Here is a 27,389-nt window from a genome sequence, read left to right as displayed (position 1 = left end):
ATATATATACACAAGAACGCCAATCACCAAAGACATGGAGGACTACTGTTTCACAACCAAAGAACAACTGTTGAACATTCCTTCTGTTGTTATACGTGCAGTGAAAAAAAAAAAAATAAAGAAAAAAGGACTGTTAAGAGTCCCGTAAAGGATTGGATCCTCCACTGGCGGGACAGGTTTGAGAAACCCTGTGAACACTGGGGTGCCGTGACAAACAGTGGGATCAGGATTTACGTGGCCGAGGAGAGGAAAACAACTCACCACTGTTAAGGCTGAGGCAAAACACAGGGCCACCGGGGTGGCCGCAGGGGAAATGGCAGTGAACAACGCTAAGCCTTCCCAGCGAGGGGGTAGGGGTGCCGTGGCCGCTGGGGTGTGAGGGAAGCCGGTGTTGATGGGAGGGACGCAGGGAGCCGGCAGGAGGGCATGTGCGACTGTAGCGTCCAGGGGCGGGGAAGGGTTTTCCCCGGCTCGGGCCGGCGCCGGGGCGCTGGCGAGGGTGAAGGCTTCCCCGTCCCGGGCGCCGGCCCGTCGCGGCATTTACCGCACCGGTGCGGTGGAGGCGGGGGAGGTGCCTCGGCAGCTGCGGGTCCGTAGCGGTTGTGGTGAATGACTCTCGCGGCCCCCGCCCCCGCCGTGCTTCACGCCGAGTAACGGTCCCCCGCTCGCGCTCACTTGGCCGTTTGGGGGCGGCTGTTGGCGAGCGGACCCGACCCGCAGCGTTGCCGGACCTGCCTCTCTCTCTCTCCTCCGCCGCGCCGCCCCGGCGTCCTCCGTCGCCAGCTTTGGGCCGTCACCGCCCCGGGTGAGTGGGTGCCCCGGGCCGGCGCGGGCATGAGCTGCGCCGGGGGGAGCGTCGTCGTCCCTCCCGAGGAGCCGCAGCGAGACCGTGCCGTCCCACTGGGGCTGCCGGACGGAGCCGGGGAGGCCAGTGGGGATGCCCTAGAGGACGGAGGGAGCGGCGACTCCAGCGCCAGCGAGGGCCGGAGATGCCGCTCGGAGAGCGGCTGCTCCAAGGTGGGGGCCGCCGCTGGCGACAAATCCGACACCCGCTCGGTGTGCAGCAGCGGGAGCGGCAGCGGCAGCCACCTCGGCGGGGCCGGCCCCATCTGCAAGATCTGCTTCCAGGGCGCCGAGCAGGTAAGGAGAGCGGGGCAGGCGGGGCGGCTCCGCTGCGACCAGCGCAGACGGACCGACTCCTCAGACTCCACACCCATACCGCTATCTAGGGCGACACGGCGAGGCCCGGGTGGGCCGGCGGCGTGGAGATCAGCACCGGGGACAGGGCTCAGCACAGCGTGCCCTGCTCGCGCCGCCACGCCTCTCACCCGGCGGCATGAGCGCTGCCGCCCGCTGCCGAGCAAGGCCCAGCGTCCCCTGGTCGTTCCAGCTCTCCTCTGTGACGCGGCCAGGTGGGCACAGCAAGCCTCGGCTGCTGAACGTAGTGGTTCTAACAAGCGCTTGGGACAATTTATGAGCCGGCGCAGAGCTTTACGAAAATTCAGCGGTTTGCTGTAGCTGGCTTGCACCCCGTACGTGTTGTCATCATGCTCATTGGCTCTCCCCTCAGGGACTTTTAAACAACGCAAATTTCTCCAGCTTCCGTTAGATTTGAAAATGAATGCTAGCTTACAGGTACTGTTGAGAAGACCCCCAAGTATCTTCTTGTTACATTACTGGACACAATATCAGCAATGGGTCTATAGCGAGCATTTCATAGCTTGTCTTGTAGCTTAACTAAAAAAAACAAACCTCACAAACCTTCTTTTCAAGGAAAGAAGAGAATAGCAGATTTGCACATTATAGAAATATGTGAACTACTGAGAGGACTGTTTAGTTACATTATTTGAGGTCCTGTGTGACAGCTGACTAGCCAGACCATGCAGAGCCTTGCTGCAAGAGCGTGGTTCTCTGTGACATCACCCAATTCAATCCTAGTAATGACTGCAAATAACTGTCAGAGAAATGCCACTTTTAGGTACAAGTTGAAAAGGCTAATGCAATTGTTGTTTGGTGCACGGTAATCTTTCACTTGTTTCACATATGTACATATACATACATAGTTATGTGGGTTTGACTCATTAGAAGTGCCTGAGGCAGTTTAATGTTTGATTATTTTTGTGGCCAAAATGACAAACTTTTTCATGTATTGAGACTCAAACCAGTTCATTGTTACAGACCTCTGTATATTTTGGAGTTGAGTATACATGAGTGTAAAATCTCGCTTTAAAATCAATGTTTTTGTGTTTCCTTTTTTAGGGCGAATTGTTAAATCCTTGCCGCTGTGATGGTTCAGTACGATACACTCATCAGCTTTGCCTGTTGAAGTGGATAAGTGAAAGGGGATCATGGACCTGTGAACTCTGCTGTTACAGATACCATATCATAGCAATTAAAATGAAAAAGCCTTGTCAGGTAATATGTTTGTTTTTAAAATACGTCTTTCCAGTCATTTTAAAACCAAAATTATTCTTACATTTTCTTCAAGGTTTTTTGGAAAACACGGCTTCATTGGTTAGCACTTGCAGCCACTTGAAGTTAATTTTTAAGACCAGTTTCATATGAAAATGGTGATCATTTGACTCTGTCACATTCCTGTAGCTTTTCACTTGCCATAGAAATAGTCTTCAGAGATTGTTAAATTCTGTAATTGGGTAAATCACACTGAGTCATGACAGAACAACTTAGATCTCCCTGATTCACTTCAAAAATGTAAACAGATCTTTGTAGCTTGTTAAAGGCTCAGTCAAAGGTTGATTTCATTTATTCATCAATCTTGGGGTCAAGAGGAGGGAGGCAAAGAACATTTCTGATGCCTGTGTATTCATCTACTGTAAAAAAATAAGTCTGGACACAATCCAGAATAGCGGAATGCTCTTTAAGCTTTTCCTAGCAATTCGTTGTTTCAGAAGCTGAAATGTTTTTTACAGCTGAAAGTTAGAATGTTACAATGTTGGCATGTTCAGGGAGAGGGAAGGGGAAACTCAAAGTTTCAGCAGATCTGTTAAGGAAGCCTTAATACCACTTTAGGATTCTTTTGAGATTTGAAATTCCATCCTAGAAACTGTATTTCATAACATCTGAGGAACACATTTAGTAAGATACCTGTATCTTTTTGAAGTTCTAATCCTAGGAGCTCAGAGATGATGGAGCTCTCAAAGGCCAGAGCACTCAGGTAATTTTTCTACACTTGAATTTGATTGGAATTTTACAGAAAAGACATGCCTGGATGGTAATGGCAGTTGTGTGAGAGCGATAAGCATTCTTTGGATGTAGGATGCCTGGAGTATTTGCTTACAGATTTCCCAATTAGGTGCAAGTACTTTCAGAGCCAGTTGTACCTTCAGGTTTTCTCCTTTATGAATCCATAAAGGAAACTTTCTGATGTAAAAACTTTCTGATGTAAAAAAGTAAGAGATTTGTAAAACATTCTGGAAAATGAAGGTGGCAGATTCTGTTTCTACATAGACTTGGTACAGTGTATTCTGTTTGATCCTTCTGACTTTTTTTTTTTAAGCCTTTAAAAAAATCTTTGTTTTCTCTCTATCCACAGCAATCTCGTGATTTTCCTAGCAAAGGTTAGATTATCAATTTGCAGTCACAGACTCTGAAAAGACATGACACAGTTGCCTGCAAAGAGGCACCTAGTACTATTTGAGATGTTCCAAAGTAGCCAAAATAGCTACAAGGGGTAGCAGATATGACACAACTTATGAGAGTCTCCAACTACAGCTGGAGGTCAAGTGGGATGTTAAAGGACATCTGAAATGTCATTAGACACCTATCTGTCCCTCTTTGGAGAGACATTCTACTATACTGAGTATTCCTCTTGTAGTTACAGAATCTAAGAGAAATTCTCAAAACTGCAATTGCCTGTATTTTTGTAAGGATGATCAGGCTTGACAGTGCCCTCACTCCTCTCCCATACTTTTGAGTGTGATAGTATTGGCAATTTTTTGCAGCTGTCCTGGATGTTGGTTTTGTTTAAACTTTTTGGACATGTACTGAATCATTTGCTTGACTCAGCAAAAGACTTTTTAAAGGTACCATTTTCAGTCAGGCTTGGTAAAAAGCTAAGGACATTACAATATTCAAGTAGTTTACAAGATCTTCATTGGGGTCGCTAACACACTTTAAAGTTCCCAATCAATCAGGACTTCTTGCATTATATTAGATACTATATTTGGACAGGAGTAGTTCACTGTCTCTACAACTAAGGGTCAGCCCCAGTCCATGTTCCCAGAGTTATCTCCACCAGTATTTAACTTACTAGATCTGTATAGGCAGTGTTGTAAGAGAAGAAGGATGCTCTTTACTTCTACCTCCTGTATTTATGTAATGTAGCAATGTGTAGGCAGTTAAGAAATAGGAGGTTTTTTTCTGTGTGTTCTTTCAGAACATTAGAGTAGATGTGAATACTCCAAATTATATCTAATATTTTTTAACAGTTTCTGTTGCTTCATGACAGGGAAAGTCATTCCAAACTGGTGCCTTTTTGGAGGCAGTACATTAGAACAACAAAATTTACTATGGTAAATGACTACTCTGGGTGTTTTTCTAGTGTCACTTTCTATATTTCAGTACCTACTACTTAACTAAGCCTCAGGAACCCAGTCCTGTAAACACATAGACTTTTAATACAGGAATAGATCTTAAAACATAAAAAAATAGCAAATTAACCAATGGACTAACAGTAGGAGATGAGCACATAAACAAATTGATGACATATAATATAGTGTTTCACAGGGAAATGCAAATTTGGATTTTTTTCAGCATCCTCAAGATCATAACTGAAAGATGTCTTTAACTGTGCACTAACCCATTAATGAAAACACACATTCATGTTGCTGGACTGGGTCCTTAGGGTGGGGTGGAATTTGATCCAATAATAGACAAGACTCTGTTACTAACTAGAAAACCCCACCAACTATAATGAGGGGAGAACAAACAATCCTTTGGGCAAGGAGCTTTGAAGGGTTTTTGAAGCAATTTTAAAAGGAGGATAAAAGCTGTAAATGTCTGACTTGGAAATTAAACACATTTAAAGGAAATTTCAGACTTACAAAAGAGAAAGAAAGAACAAAAAAAGAACAACAATAGGTTTGCTGATCTTTATAATTTGTACAGATTTTTGTTGTATGGGAAATATAAATAAAATAGTTTTCTTTTTTAATGGTGATATATAATTATTCAGATGCTAACAAATGAGTTCACTAAACTTTCAGTTTAGCACGAATGTGTATTGAAGGATGTCAATTCTCCTGTGAGATTCAGAGATGATTTTTAAAGGTGGAGCATGGTCTCCTGAAGGGTGGGAAAAGATACTTTGTTGCTGAATGTCTCAGTTTAAGGAGTGAGGCAGGCTCTCCTTAACTCTTCTCAAGGTAGTTAAAGAAAAAACACTCCACACATGGATTGGATAGAATTGAAGAGTTTAAATTGCAGTGCTATTTATAACTAATACTACAGAGCAAAGCATATAAAATGCACAAAATCCACTGTCTGGCCTTAATACAGAAGCCCACTAAGTCAAAATTCTCCCCAACTTCCACCTAACCAGGCCAAATATCTAGGCCTCAAATGCCCCCCTCCCCCCGCAATGCCTCTCTACTCCCCGCCACGCGTGAGCCAAAAATGACGCAGCTAGAAATTAGCTTGCCAGCTCTAGGGCCCAGCCAGGCCCCTCCAAGCCCAGCTCCCACACAAAGCAGGATAAGGGAGCCAGCCAGGAAGAGAGAGAGTGAAGGAGTAGAAGGGAAAGAGGTGGCTTGTGCTGTCCCCTTATAAAGGCTAGATGCAGTCATTCTGGGAATGAAATAACAAAAATTACACTTTTCAGTTCATGTGCTGGATCTCTATACCAACAGAAAGACAATACTTAATGAAAAATGATTAGTGAATCTCCTTACTTCAATAGCATTGCTTATTTGATTAGTGTTGGATGATAGGTTGGACTTGATCTCAAAAGTCTTTTCCAACCTGGTTAATTCTATTCTATTCCAGTGAATCTCTGGAGGTCTGTAACTCCATGGTTCTTAAAGGCACCCATGTCAAACCATGACGCTGAACCTCATAACTTCTATAAAAGTGAGCAATAAAAATATTTAGAGAATAGCCTTTTCTGGAGTGTTACTATAGTCTGCCATAAAATAGCATTACATTAGATGTTCAAGATATCCAGTGTTTCTCTTCATTAAAACATTGTATTCTGGTACTTTAGGTGAACTGGACCTATTCCAAAAGTCATGCAGTAGATTGATGTGCTAATTTAAAAGTTAATTGCATGTCAAGTCACCACCTTTTATGTCATCAGGAAAATCACAAAACTGTTATTAAAAAAAAAAAAAAAAAGCTACAGCTTCAATTTTTTGTGTTTTGTTGATGTGAGTAGTCCTGACACATTTGAGTAATCTCACTGGCATTAATTTGGTAAGCACGAACAAGATTGTAGCAGACTGTGTGTATGCACATGTGTATTAAAAAGTGCAAAATTCAAGTTCTTCAAATACTTCAACATAGAGGCCAGTGTTAGGAAAAAACGTAGTAAGTGTTTAGTAGAAAGTATCACTAATGACTATGCTCAGCTGGATGAGAACATTTTGCAGGAATTACTAAGAAGGATACAGGGAGAAGGCTCAAGCTCCAATTATTACTTTCAAACTACACTAAGTATTAACAACAATCTATTGCAGTTGTCACTGTTACATTGCCTGTAATGAAGATCCAGGAGGATACATTGTGCTATTCAGTATGTCAACACAGGCAAAGAACAAAATGGATTGTCCCAGTCTTGGACAATTTATGAAGAAGCTTGAACAAGAGATAAGGGACAAGTTTGTAGTGATATATAAAACCAGTGGTCTCTGTACACTCACCATTTCTAAATATCCCATTTCAAATGGGATGAGTTTTGTGATGTCTCTTGAAAAGAAAACAATGAAACTTTGAATGTGAAGACAGTATAGAAAGGCTATTACAAAATAAAATACTTGGCTGAGATAGGTATCATGAACTGAAGAGAGATGAGATTCAGTGTCTGAGTAGTCATTAGAATGCAGCATGCCAGTAAAAGCCTGGAAGGATGAAGGGTTTTTTATTTTTTTTTTTAATGTGATAAGGAAGAGAGGAGATAGCACAGTGGAGAAAGAAGGGCAGTAACACGGTCAAACTAATGGACTAAAAAAAGTTGCATTTGAAGTTGTCCTGTGGTTGCTGAGAAAATTACAGTTGTCATGAGCCTAAAAGCTGTGTTACAGTAATTGTGATACACGATGTAAATAGTGAGGATAAATTAATTTTAAAAATGTGAATGGTCTTAGATATGCTGTGTAGAAAGCACCTTCAAGAAATACTGTGAACAGGATGATGAATCCATACTGCTTGTGGAGGGCAGGGACATAAAAATTCTAGAGATTTTCATGAACTTAAATGTACAGTTAGATCTGTACAAAAGGTGACAGAAAGAGATGAATATTTTAATATTGGCAGGAGGGAGAACTATGAAACAGAAAAGTACATCAGTCAGTCATCAGCATAGACAGTAGTTGTACTTTTCATACTCTTTTCTTTTCCTAAGCATCTACTTTTCTGTGCTTCTAGGGAGAAGTTGCTAGAAAAGACAGACTTTTGGGTTTGATACACTTCAGGTTGTTTCACTGACATGCACTGAGTAGAAGCTGGTGATTATTATTTGTTCTAAATAGTATGCATTGTAAGTTTTGAAACAGAAGGATGGCAGGGCTGTTGGAGTGGACTGTAGTGTTAGTTGTGGCACAATATATTTCCTGTGTACCTTTTGGAAAAGATACAAAGGTTAATGAGAGACTGGAAAAGATAATTGGGGTAAGCAAGTGGATCAGGAGGAAGGACACTAGTGCAAAGTAGAGAGATTATAAAAGAAGAAAGGACAGTAAAAACCTACTGCCTGATGCTTCTTACTGTAAGAAATGCAACAATAGAAGGCATCAGAAAGAAAATTATAAGGAGATAATGAATTTCACATCATATTATAGTTTCTTTGTTTTCTTATAATTAATGCAGAGACACTCAGAGATAAATGTAGATAGTTGGAAAATAAATGCAGAAAAAAAGGTGTGTAGACAAAAGTCAGTGAAGCTTGAAAATAATGTTTTGTTAGCCATTCAGAGGATAATAAATTTGTTGTGGAGCAAATGAGGAGACCACTGATGTACTACTTGTATCCTATGAGAAAAAACACCTCAGTGCAAACAGAGCTGAAGGAGTGTAAGATGAGCATTACAGTGGAAAGGAGGAGCAAAACTGCAGAAGATTTAAAAGGATGGAGAAAATTGGTCAGTAATGCCAGAGATGGAAGAATCATCAGTACCAATAATCTGAAAGTCATGAAATAATGAAAACTAATATGTGAACAAATGAACTGATTCTTTCACAGTGATAGGTAAGGGTAAGAAGAACTAATACAAAAGACTATACATAGACCTAGGTGAAAAGCTAATGAAAACAACAAACGGACATTTGTTGACTATGAACACAGAAGCAAATTTTTAAGTTCAGTCTGGAGAGATTATATTCATCTAAAAGGACAGAGTGGTCATCAGCATAGTAGCTGAAGCCATCAGGAAGGAATATAGGAGATTATAGAGAGTCAAGAATCTAAATTGGAAGGATGAAGTAGAAAGTGGTGAAGTGCACAGAAAATAAAAGCTTGAAAGAGGGAAAGGAGATTGATTTAGTTTTACAGTCTAATGAAAGAACTGAGAGTGAGGAAGTGGGGGTAAGATTTAGGTCAGAACTGCCCTATCTTGGAAGCCAACTATTTGAAACCTGATTCAGTTCAGAGATGTGGATATTTCTAGTCTAGCCAGGACTTTAACATTGAACAGCAAAAATTACGCTTTCTTGCTGGTTGGAATAGATCAAGATTGAAGTGGTGATCTAGAAGGTGTAGTTAATATTTGGGATTTTGCTACAGTGGTTGGAGTGCCACCAGCAAACATCTGAGATCTGCTTTTCTGAGTCTCTGTATGTTCATGCTTTGCTAGATGGAACATTTGGTCAAAGGTGACATCTCAACTGATAGAAATCAGGAAATCTCTTACTCATGTAAGAGCATCATGTACACCATGCAGGGACAAGCCACTTCGGTGCTCACATCTGTCTAAGGCAGAAGATTATCAGTGAAAAATTGCTTAGGCAAAGCAATGGTGATTATAGCACAGAGAACAATTTTGTACTAACATGAGGATAGTGATTTTTAGGCAGTTCTTTTGGACTCATGTATACTAGGATAATAAAAGTACATATGCAAGATAAATAAATAAGTGTGTTTTAGGAAAAGTAGCATTAAAGGTACATGGGAGTGTGCCCCTCCTATGTTAATCTTTTATTTCCTGCACATTATTAAAAAAGATGTTGTTTATTTTGTGAATGCATAAATTCTGCCCAGGGTAGTTTGCGTGAATGGTGTGAAACAATCACACAATGTAAACTGTGAACTATACCTGGAAAGACAGGTGTCATCCTAATCTAGTGGAAAGTCATATAGATATAGGCATTGATACAGACTTAAGGAGTGTCATTATAAAACAGTGGATTAACTACTTCAAGGAAAAGAGTTGGATTCCTTTGAGTCTAAGATCTTCATGGGGCAAAATTACTGCCATGAGACATGGTGCCAGGGTGTTTTTCAGAATAAATATATTGCACAACAGTTGTTACTGGAATTTCCATTAGAAAAACACAGCCACAAGTAAAGGGCAGTGTGAATGGGAATCAACATTGCTGCATATACACAGGTACTGCCATTTTAAATGGTTAGGATATCTAAGTGGAAAATACAAGGCTTAGGATGTGTCGTGGGACCTACATTTGGGAATCTTTGAGTCTTTTACCTTCTAGCCTAAAATCAATAAAATTTATTTAGCCATAAAGATTTGTAAGTATTACAAATACATTTTTTTTCCTTTTTGTCTTATGTCCAAAATCCTGGTTATTCAGTCTAATTCAAATTAGCAGAGATTAGTGAAAAGCATTCCAACCAAGTACTGATTGTTTCAGCATGCTTCTTCTATTTCTTAATATGAAAACTTGTTAATAAATGATGGTGTGCTGCTTTTATACCTTGTATTGGTTTAGCTGAGTGGCCCCACTACAAACAACAAGCGAATGGGAGATGGGACTGTCCCTTCCCCTCACCAGTGGCACAGTGCAAACTGGATCATATATTCTACATCATGCTAACATTATGTTCTCTGCATGACAGGAAGGGGCTGGACAGGAAACTGTTCCATGAAGAAATAAGAGTAAACTTCAGTATACCTTCTCTTATTTCATTTTAAGGAAGTTCCCACTGCTCCCTGGGCAAGAATAGGCAGTCTGCTTCTTAATGGAATACTTTTATGTGTCTGAGCATTCTGCAGTTTGCAGACTGTAACTTGTGATTACTCCCAGCACATTGTGTTCCCCCTTGGATGAATAAATTATGAATCTCTATTTTAGGGCTGCTGTTTCATAGGAGAAAAACAATATGACATATTTTAGTTGAAAGGACTGGCATAACAGTTTATGTGGTTTCACTGATACACATCAGAATAACATAAACAGAATACAGGAGTCTTACACTTGCAGCCTTTTCCTGTACTTGCAACACTCTCCTCCCCATAATCTTCTTCTTTAGTGACCACAAGAATCATCAAAACCTTCAGTCATTTGCTGTCATCTTCCAAAAAGTATACTTTAGCTGTGTGTGAGTAAGCAATGATGACTTAAGATCTCCTTGAGACTTAATAAAGGGGTGCACCTTCTGCTCAAGCAGCATTTAGAGAGCATTGTGTATCATCTCATTGTTTTCTGGATGCTTGCACTGAATTAAAAAAAAAATATTAATTACTGATGCCTCCTGATATCTTCAGAATTAAAGGATAAGACCTTCGTATCATCCACTACATTGTGTAAAGACAGGGACCATCAAATTCTTCATGGGGTGTCTTGGTTTGAGCAAAATCAGAATCAATTCACCGTTCAGTAATTTTGCTTTTCAGCTAAGTCTCTTCTAAGTAACTGCACTTTCTGAAGTTAATGGCATATTTTTCAGACAGTGACTGCTTCTAAGAGTGATAATGCTTGGTGATTATAGTTACTGCCAAGGATTGGTATGCAGAAAGGCACGTGCTTATACTTGCTCATAGCGAAACCATGGTCACAGCTAAATATTTTGTGCCATGTTAGAGTGCTGTAAGTGAAAGATCACACTTTTGGGAAGTGGCAGACAGGACAGGTGACCCACACCTGGCCAACAGGCATTCAATTCCATATACATCATATTTGGTGTAAAGCCGAGGGATCACAAGGGTCAAGCCCTTTCTTCAGTGTCTGGCATCCCAGGAAGACTGTCCAGTCTGCTGGGAAAGTGCTCAGCTGGATCTGCTGATTGTGAACAGAGAAATACTTGTGGGTGGTGTAACAGATAGAAGCCATCATGGACACAGCAATGATGAAATGATAGAGTTCTCACTTATTGAAGTAAAGAGAGAGAGCAGGTCCTGGTCTAGACATGGTCCCCCTCTCTCCCTCCCTCCTGCAGGAGTCGGGGTAATGCAGGAAAAGGGACAAAAGAACAGGCACCAACATGTCTGGTAAAAAGAGTCTCCTTTTTGAAGGATAGGAGCATGTGTAGTGGCCACTGCTTCTCCCAGACCAGGCTTATGGCCACAGGCCTGTGGACTTTTATGGCCTCAGCCTGGCAGAGTCCCATCCTGCTGGAGCCAGAGCAGCCTCAAGACCGCATTGGCACCCTTACAGCCTTAACAGCTGATATACAGCAGCAGCACCCCTATATTTGGGTGGAACTCTTTGTGAGTAACTAGTTTATTGCCTCCTGTATTTATGGTTCTTGCTGAGTCACCCCCTGCGGCCGAGTGCCGTATTGCTTCCGGGGATTCTCTTCTCCAAGGATGGGACTTGGAGATTGGACTGTGATCTGTAATGCTTTCTGATATTGGTGCTTTCTCTTTCTTCTGCTTCTGGGCTTTTGTCTCTTCCTTCTGCTTTAGCTGTTGCTTGCTGGCTGGCTTGCTTTCTTGCTCTGAAAAAACATCTGATAGGTTTATGTATTATTCCATTAAACTCTCCATATCTCAAACTACAGGGCTTTTGTTTTGCTTCCAATCTTCCTTCCCATCCCACTGAGAGGGTGGTGTGTGGGGAGGTTTTGTGTGAGCAGCTGTGTTGGAACTCAGCTGCTGTCTGAGTCAAAACTGCAACAGGCATCCACAATATCTCTGGGCAGCCTGTTCCAGTGTCTCACCACCCTCACAGCAAAGAGATTTTTTCCAATATCTGAATCTTCCCTCTCAGTTTAAAACCATTATTCCTTGTCCTATCAGTCAACTCCCAGGTAAAACAATTAACTCCCTGTCTTTCCTGTAGGCTCCCTTAAGAGGGAATAGTTTTGCAGAATGTGTTTTACGAAATGAAAATTACTTTATGATGTTCATAGAATGGCTTAGACTTGAAGAGACCTTAGAGATCATCTAATCCAACCTCTTGCCATATGCAGGGACATCTCTCAACTAGACTAGGTTACTCAAGGTCCATCCCATCTGGCCTTGAACGTCTCCAGGGAGGGGCATTCACAATCTCTAAAAATCCATTCCAGAGTTTTGCCATTGTTCAATAACTTTAAGACTCAGATTTTTGTGGGGGTTTGCTTTGCTCCAAAGGGGTAATTAGTTTTCATCTCTTGTTTAGTTCCATTAATAAAAACAAATCAGTTGATAAAAATTTCCATATACTCTGGAAAAGCATGATCATACTGCTCAGTATGTCTGTGGTGCTCAGCCTCTCTGCAGGGAGTTGTGGGTCCGAAGTAGCAGCTGCATAGCTGTCTGTTGGAGAATTCTGCCACTGGACTTGGTTAACATATTGGCTGAGATCCTGAGCAGCTTCACTTTGGTGGACCATGAGCAGGCATTCAAAAGTGACATTCTAAAAGCTGTTCTTCTATTGGAAAGTTGCTGAGGCTTGTATTCGTAGACACAAAAAAGTACCAACCTTTCTCCTCCAGCAGGGAGGCTGCCAACATATTCCCACTTCTTCAACTGGATAAATCACACATTTATTCTTTTGATCTCTCTTCTCCCGTGACTTCCTTACCCCTATGAATTAAGGCAAATATGGTAGAAATGGTCCACTTCACTACAGCTTGGCAAAGGCTGTCTGGTGTCAGTGTCAGAATACTGGCTGTTTTCCTCTTTTTTTCTTTTTTTTAATTTTTTTCTTTTTGTGTGTAGTTCTTTAGGATATTGAGCCATATCAATATTCTCTACTTCAGAGTCAGATGCTCTGGGGAAGTTACAGCCAGTCAGATTTGACTGGGCAAATATACCCAAAGAAGTGTATAAAGTCCTTCCCTTACCAGATGTCTGAGTCATTAGATCTTATAATAGCTGAGACATATTCCATTAGCTCTGTTTGTAGTCACTAATCTTAGATGCTCTGCATTTTCTCAGCTTGTAGTCTTCATGTTTCTTAAAGTCTAGTGAGCAGCAAGAATTCTACATGAAATGGAAAAACCTTCCCTGTTTGCTTCATTAGGGGTCATCCTTCTAAGGACAGTTTGGCTATTGATAATTGTGTGTCTTAATAAAATGGCAGAACCAGGAGCATTTGAAGATCTACTTGCCTGTTTCTATCCATTCCAGAGAGATTAAAAAGAGCAGGAGTTCATGTGCAAATACTTTCCCAACTGCATAGCAAGTTGTCTCAGGACTTACTCCTATTGGTACCGCTAGGTTGTTTTTCCAAGAGTGCCCTAAACTAGTTTCTTCATAGCTCAGGTGTTACAGTAAATATTAAAGAATCCAGAAATAGTAATGACTGTAGGACAGAGCAATCTGAGAGCTGCTGTTCTGAAAAGAAGACCAATACCTCTGTTACATGTCATTAGCAAATGTAAAGAGGGGACTATTGTGTAGAGACAACAGGATGTGACTATGTTTATAAACGTAAACTCGAAAAATTACAATTTGTAGAGCAGTTCCTTGAAAAGTGTGTTTTCCACATGGACACCATACACTTGCCTTTTATTCTCTTAGCTGCTGCTTAAATTTGAGATAAAGTGAGGCTGGTTAATGTCTGTATTTGTACTTCAAGACATTGTACATGGGTTATGTATAAGTCATAAATGCACTATTAAGCCAAGAACAATTTATAGTTTGGGGATTTTCAAACACAATAATATGAATGGATATTACAGGTTTTGATACTTATGAACATTGCTGCTTGCTGATGCACAACACAAGTCAGAAACCCAGCTATTTTCAGTGTTCAAAAGCATCAGTTATATTGTGCAGCTGAATTTAATTACTCCAAGGGTTTTCAGACATATTCATGATAAAGTTAGAGAGAAACAGAGTTTCTGATGTACCATGCACTATAAAGGCAACTGTTTCCTTGACAGATAGAACTATCATATTTTATGATACTTAGTTTGCAGATTGCCATTTTCTGTAATTAAGTGCTACCTCTTACACTTTTTCTGATCTTAAAAATGGAGTCTTATAGCTAACTCAATGATCAACCCCAAACTATTAGAATTAGAGTCAAAGAAAAATATTTAATAGCTTGTATTTGTGACTACGTAGCAGTACCTGAAAAAAAACTAAGGTAACTATTTAAATTTTCCTGTTTATTATATATTTGAAATAATAACTGATGTAATTAATTATTGCTAATAATATAACAAGAATGCATTATATTACTAGAATTATAAATGTGTGCATAATTCCTATAATGGTGAAATTATTATACATAATTTATGATATATGAAACACTTGTAATAATGAGTTAATTCTTTCATTAGGCAAAATGTTCAAGTAGTATGTTGCCATACTCATTTCTGCAGTCTAAAACTTAATGATTTTGACTAAATTGTCTCCAAGTGAAGATTTATTGCAAATTTGATTGATTAGCAAAACAATTAGATTTTCTGATAAGTTATATTCTAGCCCATTTTAGAGGAGATTCTGCCAGATTTTGTATAAGAGAGAACCACAGATTGTCTTGTTCACGGTTACATGTTAGTAGATAATAGCTTGGTATTCTTATCATCCTGTCTTTCAATCTTCACCCAAGATACACATCGTCTTGTTCAGGGATTAGACAAGGCAAAAGCTCAGTTTATGTTTCTTTAGTCTTTTTGTTACCCTCATCATCTGAAGTTCCTTTTTTATATATATTACAAAGAATTACATTTGCTTTCTCTTTGGTTAAGGGAACAGCTATTGTGACTGGAAGTGTTCCAATCCATTTCTTGGAAGGAGTTCTACTACTGAATATCCTTAATATTGTGTAAATCTCAGTTATTAAAATGGTATCTTTAGTGGTGGAATGTGAAATTTGTGCTTTAACTCAGATGAACGACGGGTTTGAGTCAAGGTCTCTCACAAAGGAATACACCAATCTTTACAATGCAGAATGTTCTCAGAAAAACCTTTCATGGGTTGTAATACTATATTCATATAGTCAAAAAGAGAAAGAATAGCCAACACTTTCAGAAAGTCCAGCTAGCAGATGAAATATGAGCTGCAGTAAATGAATTGAATTACTTATAAGATAGATAGATATAAGATAGATTACTAACAAGATAGATGAAAGGACATCAACAGAAATGCTCAGGAACTTATGGTCCTTCTATATAGTGGCTAGTGGCCAGGGTATTTTTGAGGAAGAGTATTTGTGTTCTGTCCTTCTATGCTGAGCGATTTTTATGCATCTTTGGTGAGTGCATTAATATCATAATGAGATACACAATCATAGGTTCATGCTCAGCACCTTTTTTTTTTCAGTTAAGAGTATTCAACAGTTTTAGCTAGAATTTACAAACAGTTCCTTCCCTGGAAGAAAATGAAAAAGCAATTCCAGAACCCTTTTATTGACACTCTCTGTTTGTGTCCATAGAGTATGGAGGTGCACAGGCAAGCATGGTTAACTCCCTGAAGTGACTAGACAGAATGAAAATTGTTAATATCTCCTTCACACATCTCATTTATACTCTTGATGAGACTTACATCCTCTGAGTAAATAGAATGTTGTGGGTTTGCGTCTTTTCTTCCTCAGTGTTTTTCCAGGAATGCAGATCTATCTATAACATAACAGTCTACACTTGACCTAAGTTTTCAGTTTTGCAGATCATCTTTTGGCTGCAGAGAATGAAACAGCCATGTCAGGCTTTGATTTCCTTCATTTGTTCTTAAGTAATTTTCAGATAATGCTATCAAGAGTGCATCTAGGTAGAAATGAAACTCAGTATTTCCCATAAAGCTGCAACTTAAGTAGTTCCTACTTTATAGTAGAAATAGTATTTTTTCACATCAAGTAGTATTTTTAACTCACTGCCTTTCATCAAATATATTCATATCAATGGAATGTTTATAATGCTGATGGAATAGGCTTCTAGACTAAACTTAATTGCAGGTGTTTTTCATATATTCTAAGCACAAGCACAGTACTTTTCAGTTTACCTTTCTGCTATATCTTGTACAATGATCAATGGGCTTTTACAAGACACCATTAAAAAAGTTCTAAGTTAATACTGATTTACCTTGAAGATGACAGATCTTTGAATATTATATTTTTCTTCATCTTAATAAGCACATGCATGTAGCTATGTTAACCTTATTCTTTAACAATTAGGCCATCAAAGCAATATCTTTCTTTCAACCTTTGAACCTCTTTCAACCTCAAAAAAACCCCACAAAACCCAAACAAAAAGGGTCATGCAGTATTTCTACTTGACAAAGCCCTTAGAAGAAAAGAGGAGCAATATTTCTGAGGTCAGCACTAGGACTACAGTGTACTGTTTATGTTCTAGTCTACCAGCTGATTCTTAAAATGAAGAGCAGTAGTAAATAAAAGATGGTAGAATCCAAACATAAGGAAGTGTCAACAGAAGTAAATGTGTAGAAAGTTTTCAAGGGATGGACAATATTACATTAAAATAAAAAGCATGAATTATAGTTTGTTTATGAAGGCACCATTTTCAAGGGAAGATTTTATCATCATTGTCAATTAAAGTAAAATGTGTTCTTTTTATGGACAGCAGAAATTGAATAGTACATCATGACACCACAGATACCATGGGAAGGAATAGGAAAGGAAATTGTATTTCATAAAAATTTAAATTATTATTAATGAATCCTTGAAAAATTACATTTATTATAGTTAGTTACATAAAATTTAATATTTTCTTTCAATTTCTAATTTTTATGGGGAAAATAGTAATCTTTCTCATAATATCTTTTAGTGTCATGTACTTTACAGAAGCTGACACTAAAAGGCTGTATAGAGCTTTTCTAACTTGATGAAATTGCCTAAAAGAACAGTTACCAGTTATGGCAAACGACAAAAACAAATTAGGAAGCCAATTTATAATCATGAGCAATTAAGAGTTGTGAGGCAAGTTGTATGAAGAAAATGAGAAACATTTATGGAAATAATGGATTTAAAATATGACACTCTAATAATGAGATCATTAAATTCAGAATGTTAAACAATTCAGTTTGTCAAATACTAAATGCAATTTATCAACACTAACTATCCCTGAATTATTTTTACTACATGATTTTTGTGATCTCTTTATTGTAAGCTATTCATTTGACATTAAAAGGTGAAGCGACAGGGCATACAATAGCATAAATGATTGTGAGAAATCAGATATGGTTTAAGTGATTGTTGGTACTCTAAAAAGAATCTTACTCTTAGAAAAAAAGAGTCTTTTGTTCCTGGGTGTCTGTTACAGTGTATGCACATGCATATTAGTTATGCTATGAGTAAGACTTCAGGTAGAAGAAAATAATACGACTACAACTGCAGTTCCTTTTCACAAGCCTTGTTATGAAATGCAATGCTACCAAACAATACAATCCTGTGTAGTTCCTCTTGTTGCCTAATTACTAGTACTGTGCATGGTTAAGTGGAGTACTGAACTTTCCAAACTTACTACATGTGTATAGTTTCATAGCTACAGAATACCTTTATTATGTGAAAAATGTGCCAGTCTCAGTATGATCTGTTCAATTCCTTTATTTTGTCCCCACACTCAGTAAAACTTATAGGAAAAGAAAATTAAACCAGTCTTTTCAATTTATTGCCAGCTTCTTCCATGAATTTGACTGTTTAGTATTTTGTGATAGTTAAATCTTTACTTCGTGTATATATACTTTGATTTCAGGCATTATGAACATATTTATTACAGGTCTGTCTCCCACCAAGAATGAAAGAAGATAGAAAGAAATACATAAATAATAGCATTTGTGACCATTTTCTGCCAAGTTGTGCTATTTGGCTTTACATGAGAAATGAAAAATTATTTTGTTGAACATAACTCTATAGAGCCTAAAGCAAGTTTTATGAATTTCAGTCCTGACATTTCAACCTGCAGACAGTCGAGAAGCAAACAGGTTGCTTATAGATGGTGATTTGAGTAGAAAGTTGACCTAGACACCTCCCACAGCCCCTTGCAACGGGAGTTCTTCATCCTCTGGTCATACAGTACTGGGTACCAAATTGCTAGTAAAAAGAGGGAGTTTTCATAAAGCAACAGGAAAAGAAAAATTATTGCCAGACTGGAAAAGAGGTAATACAACCCTTACTTTCTCCAGCTTTCTCCAGCTGTTCCCTGTTGCAGTTTTATAAGGGGCAGATATGTTCAAAATTAGGAACAGGAAAGATGGCAGTGTACAGAGTCTGCATACTGGCTCTGGAATAGATGATGGCAGTAGAGTTTGCCAAGATCATTTAGACAATTATGGCCAAGAAAGACCGTGTATGTTAAGGGTAATCTTATGCTGTGTTTTGCTTTTGTGACTCTGTTTTAACGTAATTTTATTTCTATTCTTATCTTGACAGAATTCAGTAAGCGTTTTGTTTTTTTCATTTAAATCTTGTCACAGCATAAATCTGAGTCACCTCACATGGAGGATACAGCCTTCTCTGGAAAGGTGGACATAATTGGGGTGCAATGAAAATAAATGCTTTTTTCTGCCTATCTTAGTTGGACACCTGAGGCTGCAGGTGCCTCTTTCTGCTGTTGGCACTGGTTTATGCAGAGAAAGCTAACTCCCTCGATATGTCTGGAACTTCTTTGATGTGCAGCAGGAAAGTGGAAAATGGCTTCAGACTTTGAGGGTGTGGGATGGAAAGGAAAGTTGTCACTTTCAACTTGTCACACTAACATAAAACATAATTAAGCTTGTGCTCCCAACATTTCTTTTTTTTAAGTCTATTAATTTGCTTCCTAATATGAAAGGCTGTGTTCCATTCCTAAGACTAAATATTTTTTGCCAATTTATTCAAAACAGAAACGAAACTATGAATTCTTCTGAAGTTCCTAGCTAGTTGATGATGATAGTGATGCTGGAGGGGATGGGGAAGCAACAGTTATTTCACTTTAACTGAAAGTGACATAGGATAAAAAGTCAGGATTGAGGATATTAGTAAAGATCTATGAAGATATGTATAAATATTAAAAATTTCTGGTTTTGGGACAAAAAGTGGAGTTGAATGTACCATCACAGAAAATAACATTTGTATCTTATACAACTTTGTTTCTTTTTTAGTGGCAAAGCATTACTATAACACTGGTTGAGAAAGTGCAGATGGTTGCTGTAATCCTAGGATCTCTGTTCTTAGTAGCAAGTGTGACTTGGCTTCTATGGTCAGCCTTCAGCCCTTATGCAGTATGGCAAAGAAAGGACATCCTTTTTCAAATCTGCTATGGAATGTATGGTTTTATGGATCTAGTATGCATAGGTAAGCTCAAAATCTTTAAACAGCACAGACTGTGGTTTAAGAATGTGGCTGTCTTTATTTTTCTAATTGGTCACTCTAATCGATCACTCTAGTTCTTTGCAGATCTATTCTCAGCTCATACCTTTGGCAAATACTGCTTTTTACAGCGTTACAAATACTGCAAAGAGAACCAAAGAAGCTTTACCCTCAGATTCACCAAAGTGTCTTCCCAAGATACTAGTGAAGAGAACAGGATAAGTTTCAATTTCTTGAAAAAAACAGGCAGCTAGCTAAGTTCAGGAAGTTAAATAGAAGAAAGTGACAAAGACATTATGAAATGTCTAACGTGTTAATGCCACTTTGCATCTGATTGTACCATCATGAAGCCCCGAGGAAGCCCTTGAGGATATCATCAAACTACATTTCCAAAATTAATTTGCACAGGCTTACATAGGTCACTGTGCTACTAATAGAGAAGAGCAGAGAAGACAGGCATGAGTTAGTTCTTTATTTATACATCACAAAAGGTTATGAAACACTCTTACAGGGCTAACTATAGTCACTTTACTGTTAAAAACTGTCCTGTCATTTAATTGTAGCTGAAACAAAAGAAAATTCAAAGCACTACAAAGCTATTTTGATCAGTTTTGAAATTTCTGCCAATATACTGAATCCAGAAGTATTTAAATAGAAGTATTTTCAGTGTTTGATAAAACAGCCTTGAATTTATTATAAAAGTAGTTGCTATTATTTGTAGATAAAAAATAATAATTGCAGTAAACATTAAAACACATTCTTGGAATTGCAATTCCAAGAAAATCCAGAATTGAAATGTTTTGAGATTTCTGAGTGGAAAATGTTGCTGTTATCCTGATTTCATAAATAGGAATTCAGAAGGACAGTGCTGATTTCTGATAATTAAGGTGCAAAGAATCAATGATTCCTAGTATCAAGGTTTTTTCCTCCAACCATAAAGCCATATCATCTTTTATTGAAACCATCCCATTACTGTAGAAGAAATTGTGTTTAATCTGAATAAGCAGTTATGCTTATTTTGCAATTTTTATGAGAAGCCCACTCTAGAAAATTTTAGAGCACAGGGTTTTTTTTCTGTGAACCCAGCTCTTCTCAGACAGAAAAATTAAGAGAATCCATGTCTTTGTTACTCTGGACAAGTGTTCAGCTTTTAAATAATAAAAAAAAAGTGCTCATCTACATGTCCTCTTACATACTAATTTCTGAATGCTTCTTTTTCCAGCTCTACCCTCAGTACAGGGTTTTTACTTTGGTTTAAAAAAAATCAGTGAAGGCAAAATGTACTTTCAGGTATTCTAAACATTTCATTTATATGGAATTCTGTTGTTTTTTTGGGTTCTTCATTTTGTTCTGCCTTTTTTTTTTGCCCTTTTTCCCCCCCCAAAGATTACTTAAGATTGCAGAAAAATTGCTTTGGTATGCACCAATTATTGTGAATAGCCAGTTACTTCAGACTATTTGTTTCTTTCCATTTCTTTGGCTGTTAAAACACCTAAGCCCAATTAATCTCAATATCATCTGAGGACATCTGTGGGTGATCAGATGATCTATAGAAGTGAACTGTTGGAAGGTGAGTCTTCAGTTGACTGGTACATGCAGTCAGGTAGCTGCCTTTCAATGCAGTCAGGCTCAAGCCACCTCTGAACTGGAAACTACTGAATACGTACCTCATTTGACTGTGGAGTTTCTAGCCTAACTGGCACCATGCATGAACAAAGCATATATGCAGCTGTCTTCACCCACCAGATAAACTGACTTGCCTACAATTACATAAATCCATAATTTATCATCCTATCATAAATAATAATTAGATATTTTAATGTAAAATTGACTATAAGCTTATTTGGACACTGACATGTAATTATGAAGTTCAGTGCAAATATGACTTAACAGTTTACCAAAGTGTATCTGGAAATTCAGGATGCTGTGTAAAGGAGGCTTTGTAATTGCAAAATTCTGATGATCCAGATTTGTTCAGCCCACTTACTCACAAATAATTTCATGTAATCTGCTTTCTCTGAGCTTGTAAAGCCTGTTTTGTCTGTTTCTTTCAGCAGAAAGCAAGGAATTGTAAATGGATAGTTTTAGATTAAAACATTGAATTAAAGTTTTCTAATAGATGGATGTAATGATTGCTCATGAATGATTTTTAGAACTCCACAACACTGTCCATTATGCTGATGACTCCCCAAAGGCATGATCATGTGATTTGACCATTGCATGTTGTAGATAATCTCTACTATCATAAGGTTTGTAATGCTTACAGCCAGACACAGTTCTCACTTAGTATCTCCTCTCATTTGCGTTTAGTCATCCATGACATTCTCTTGGTTTCCAACCAGATTTGCAGTGAGTGAATACCTGTACTCCAACTGGACTCTTTCTTTAATTCAATGAAAAGTCTATTCAGACATACAGGTTTTCCTGGGCAACACGTTTCAAAACAAGTGCTTGAGTTATTTGTGATATGACCAAGACTTCAGTTATGCCTTCCTATAGCTTTGCATAACCAATGTGAATATTTTTGGTCATTTGTGAAGTGTAAATAGCCATACTTTTGGAAATGTTGCGTGGTCATATTTTTAAAAGCAGTTTGCCTGAAGGTACTGAATATTTATGTGGCAATTTTGCAAACTCACACATATTCGTTTTCCCAATGACTGATTTATATATCACACGTAGCATATCAAGTAATTCTTGGTCTTGTTTTACTTATCACCAAAAGAAATATCCCAAAGAGTACAGATTACCAATATGATATGTTCTGTTCATTCCAGTATTGTATTTTCATTGTTCACCTTGTTCTACTCTATTTATTTTTTTTAAGAATTATTTCAAACAGGGTCATCTCTGCTTATCTGTTTTAGTTTCAACAGGACAAGTCACTAGTTTGCACTTTTCTGTACCTAAGCTAGGTATAAAGCTGTTCTCTCTGAAATTTGCTTTTGGTGGAAATTTACCTCAGGCAAACCTTGAATACTTTAATCAAGTAGAACTGTTGTCTGAAACCCAAAGCTATTGCAGTGATAGTGCTAGGATCAGATCATCCATGTAGGGATTACCAAAGAGAGTGAGTTAATGAATTAGTATGAAAACAGTGAATAATATAAATCCCTTACATAGCCACTGGAGGAGAGTACACCCAGCCTTTGCCACTCTATTAGGAGACATAACAATTCTTGCAACAGTTAAGTCATATAATTGTATGTATCTTCACTGGAATGCAATCCTAATTAGTAGTCATAAATGGTTCTAACATGAACAAAATCTCTCACACATAATAACAGCTCATTTGCAATCTCTGAACACCAGAGCAATTCCTTTAGTGTGAAAATCAGTTATAATATTGCACTAGAAATATAGGTGGTGCCAGTAGACCTATGGCAAGGGACTGAGAGATGGGAGGAGCCGACTGGAGCTGCGAATAGTCATCTGAAAGACTCTTTCTTCTCCCCTGCTCTTGTAACATTCATGTAACAACTTAGTTGTAAAAATATACAGGCCAAAGTTACGTAAAATGAACACTAGATGCACTTAATATTTCTCTAGTCAGAAAGTATTTTTTAATTTTTTTTTTCTTTCTTCACATTAGTTCTAAATAGTTCAGAGGAGTTCTATTGCAGGGTTTGGAGTGAACATGTTTTGCTTCAGTGCTTTGAGCAATTTATTGACTTTTTTTTTCCCCAGTATCTTTTGTGCCCTAGAATAGTATGAAGGCATGGCATTTTGTCCAGTGGCAAAGTCTGTTTCTGCAAAGGGTCTTTTATTCCCTAGTGAAAACTTGTGATTTTTCTGGGAGGACCATTCCAAAGTGATTATAAGTAAAATTAGTGTGATAAATGAAACCTATTAGGAACCTAGTACCACAAAACCTGAATGAACTGAGATGAGTTACCTGCTTGTAAAAACATTCAGTATGAAAAATTTCAAGTGCTCTTGTGACTCAGCATAAAAAATCCTTTGTAAACAGAGTGAAAGAATCTCACAGTACTTGGCAGTAAAAGAAAAGAAAATGTTGGTGTCTCTGTAATCCTGTTGTCTGGATCCTACTACAATTCCCACATCACAGAAATAAATCCTCATGGTGTGGTCTTTCTAGAGCCTTAGGACACTTTTCCTGGTCCCAAAACTCAATTCCTTGTGATATTAATTGGACAGAACATCAGAACATCTAACGGTAGTGAATTCTAACACTTCCTCTTGGGCCAAATAGGTACATTTCTTTTTTCCCCTAGGATTGTGCAGCTGTGTCCTCTGTGCCATTAGAATCATGATATTTTGAACAAGTCAGTATTGTTCATGGATTTATCCTTGCTTTCTATTCATATCCTCATTCATTTCCATGGAGCTCATGAGAAAAAGTGTATTCTTTACTCTTCTTTTACAGCTTCCCACTAGTGACTAGCTACTTACATTTTGAGCATCAGAACTTGTCTGGACCTGAAAATCTTCGGCATTTTTGGGAGGTGTTAATGGCCATGGTGATGTTAGGTTGACTGTTAGACTCAATGATCCTAGAGGTCTTTTCCAGCTGAAATGATTCTATGATTTAATCCTTACCCAGATTTCACTTTATTTGTGATCTTGAAACTGTTGGTGGTGAGAGCTTTCCCCCCGCCCCGTGTCTCCTGGAAAGACAAATTACCTGTTTGAATTATTTCATCTTTTCTGCATAGGTCTTTGTAGTTTTATTTGATGGGAAATAAAGCTTTTTTATGGGAAGAATATGAAAATGCTCCTTTTCCCCTTTAGCACTGCTTTATTACAAGTCTTGCAGTATTTGGTCATTTGGCTCAGTAGCTCTTTCAGAGAATGTGACTAACAGATTCCATGTTAGAGAGAACCTCTCTTGGCATTGTTTTTAAAACTTTGAAAACATCATTCCAGTGAATCCTGAAAGCTCAAAATTGGTAAAAAATCAGAGTTCACTAAAAGAAGTCGTTCTACAACTTCTTCTGTCATAATTTTGGGAGGATATTTTGACTGTTCAAATGTACTTCATGTACCTCATTGATCTATTCTCAACTGCTCCCTTCTCAACTCTGAAATACATTGTTCCTTCCCAGTGGAATTTAAGCAGGTATCAAAAAACTTTTCATTAGGGTAAATAGGTTCTCTCAGTTTTCCTTCAGCATTGTCCTGAAGAAAATTGGGCCAAAGAATACAATGATTCAGTGACAAGTAGAGGGAAAATTATGCCCATCTCTCTTACATTCTATAGGAAATTCAAGAAAAGAGGGGGAGAGCTATCTTTGTCACAGCAATAAAGTGATGGCATATTTGGTTTGTACATTCTGCAAGTGATCAAATACATTTATGCTTTTAAAGACAATATAGCCACTCTTGAAGGTCCATTTTTCTATTAATGTGGCTGGTTCATTTTTAGGACAGGTTCCTTTGTATATATCTGAGAAGGTGAAGATAGACATCTTTAGTTTTGCACTAAAATTCTATGCTGATACAAAATGTATTTAAATATTTAACATTTAAGTTTATTTTCTGTTAATTTTGTTGTATCAGATGCTCAGTGAATTCTAGGCAACTTAAAAGCCTTACAGAGATGCTACATTTGCTGCCATGTCCTTCTGAAAGCTATCTTTGTGTTTATCCATCTTCCAGTGTAATCTTTAAAACTGTGTAGGCATTGCTATCTGCAAACCATTGCCCTTGAATCTGAGGTTTGCTGTTCATATAAATGTTTTAATCATCCTTTCTGCTTGTGTCATCTTTCTTTGAACATCTCCTTTGTGGTATCAGTTAACCATGCTAAGAGACCTCAGCCACTTGAATCACAATTTTGTTGAGTAGGAAGAGGTGGGGTACAATTTCTTGGGATAAAGGACACCGCAGATCATTTTACAGATGTGGCCATGTGTAGTAAAGTTTTAGGCAAGAAACACACTGGACAAGAGCATATAAATGTTTTTGGCAGGGAGCCAGAGATAAAAAAGCCATGTTGCTCAGAACCATGTAAGTTACAGGCTGTTTGAGGGGAAAATCCAATAAGAAGGAAGCCTCACTCATGTCCCCAGCAAATCCATACACATAGAGAGCATATGTATAAATAAATGTACATTTATAGATACATATTAAAAAGAAAGAGCTTCACTTAAGCAAATTGCTTGAATGCATACAATAAGCATAAATATTAGCTACACTGAAGTTCATAAGCACATTTGTCTGTTGAGGACTCCAGATAATCTGTATTTTCCTTAAAGGATCTTTTAAAAGACTTCCTGGATCACAACAAAAAATATGTTTCTCAACTTTTGTCTACTGAATTTTGAAGAGAAAGAAGAAAATCTGTCATCTTTGCCATGCTCATTGTAGCTGATAGTAACATTCAATTTCTTCTCTACTGAAGCAAGATGGGAAAGTCACTATACTTAAGATGTTTCAGGTTTTCATATGTCTTCCATACTCCCAAGTTGAACTAAGAATGTGAAAAGAGTGACATTTGCACCTGTGCTGAATTCTACAAAACATTCTTAAACAAATTTAAGGCCATCCTGCCCATTACAGGTCTGACCCATTTAAAGATCTGATTAAACCAGTCCAAATCTCAGTAACTAAATAGTACTTAGCATGAACAAGGATAACACTAGTGTAAACAGTCCATTTACAAATCTACCAGTAAGGTTCTTATATACTGGGTTACTTATGTCTAAATATTTTATTTAGTTAGGCATGCTCAGATCATTTCAGAATTGGCTATGTTGAGCTTGCATTCAGAACAATTTTATTTCATCCACACATTCCTCCCTCCCAGTCTTAACCACATGGATAACCAGTTATGTTGCATAGGTACAGTTACAAGTTCTTTAATAGGCTCTGGCAGTTGCCATATTCCTTACAATGTGTTACCTCTCTGTTTGCTCTCAGAAGGTTATCTACTGACATTCTGTACAAACTTTTTCTCTTTTTTTCTTCTCTTAATTTCAGGGCTCATAGTCCATGAAGGTGCATCTGTTTATCGAGTGTTTAAGCGCTGGAGGGCTGTGAATCTGCACTGGGATGTGTTAAATTATGATAAAGCCACAGACATAGAAGAGAGCAACCGGGGAGAATCTTCAGCAGGAAGGACATTGTGGCTACCACTGACTGCATTTAGAAATAGAAGTTTAGTTCATCCAACACAGCTAAGTTCACCAAGATTTCAGTGTGGCTATGTATTCTTACACCTGTTCAACCGCATGAGACCTCAGGAAGATTCATCAGAGGATAATGGCTCTGGGGAAGTAGTGATGAGAGTGACCTCAGTGTAAAGATTATGTTCACTGTGCTACACAGATAATGTGCTCTGATGTTAATGGACTTTGAAATGTGGTTGTGATGAATGGTGAAAGCATAAACACTTGAAAAAATAGACATACTTTTTTTTTTAAAGAAAAAAAGAATGCTTTTTATAAGATCAGCTAAAACACAAGTACATTTTTGCTGGAAAAAGAACCCAGTGTCTTGATTTTTATATAGTCTGGTTTATTAGATCTTTTGTCAATTTGTACCTGAGGTGTATACAATATAGTGTAACTTCTAGGTCTTTGAGTGGTGAGGAAACTGATTTTTAAGTAAAAAAAAAAAAA

General features: G+C 38.1%; 1 protein-coding gene across 1 annotated transcript; it reads left to right on the top strand.

Annotated features, from left to right (window-relative positions):
• Window positions 1–390: 390 nt before the first annotated feature.
• On the top strand, window positions 391–27,389 carry MARCHF11 (membrane associated ring-CH-type finger 11). Its single transcript, XM_054164211.1, has 4 exons — window positions 391–1,140; window positions 2,260–2,415; window positions 19,599–19,791; window positions 26,749–27,389. Exons 1-4 carry the CDS (start codon window positions 835–837, stop codon window positions 27,069–27,071), a joined length of 978 nt encoding a protein of 325 aa, XP_054020186.1. The 5' UTR covers window positions 391–834; the 3' UTR covers window positions 27,072–27,389.

This window comes from Dryobates pubescens, chromosome 9 (genome assembly GCF_014839835.1).
Source record: "Dryobates pubescens isolate bDryPub1 chromosome 9, bDryPub1.pri, whole genome shotgun sequence".
Lineage (NCBI taxonomy): Eukaryota > Metazoa > Chordata > Aves > Piciformes > Picidae > Dryobates > Dryobates pubescens.
Note: the sequence above shows the minus strand (reverse complement) of the source record. Positions and strands in the feature narration are given on the sequence as shown.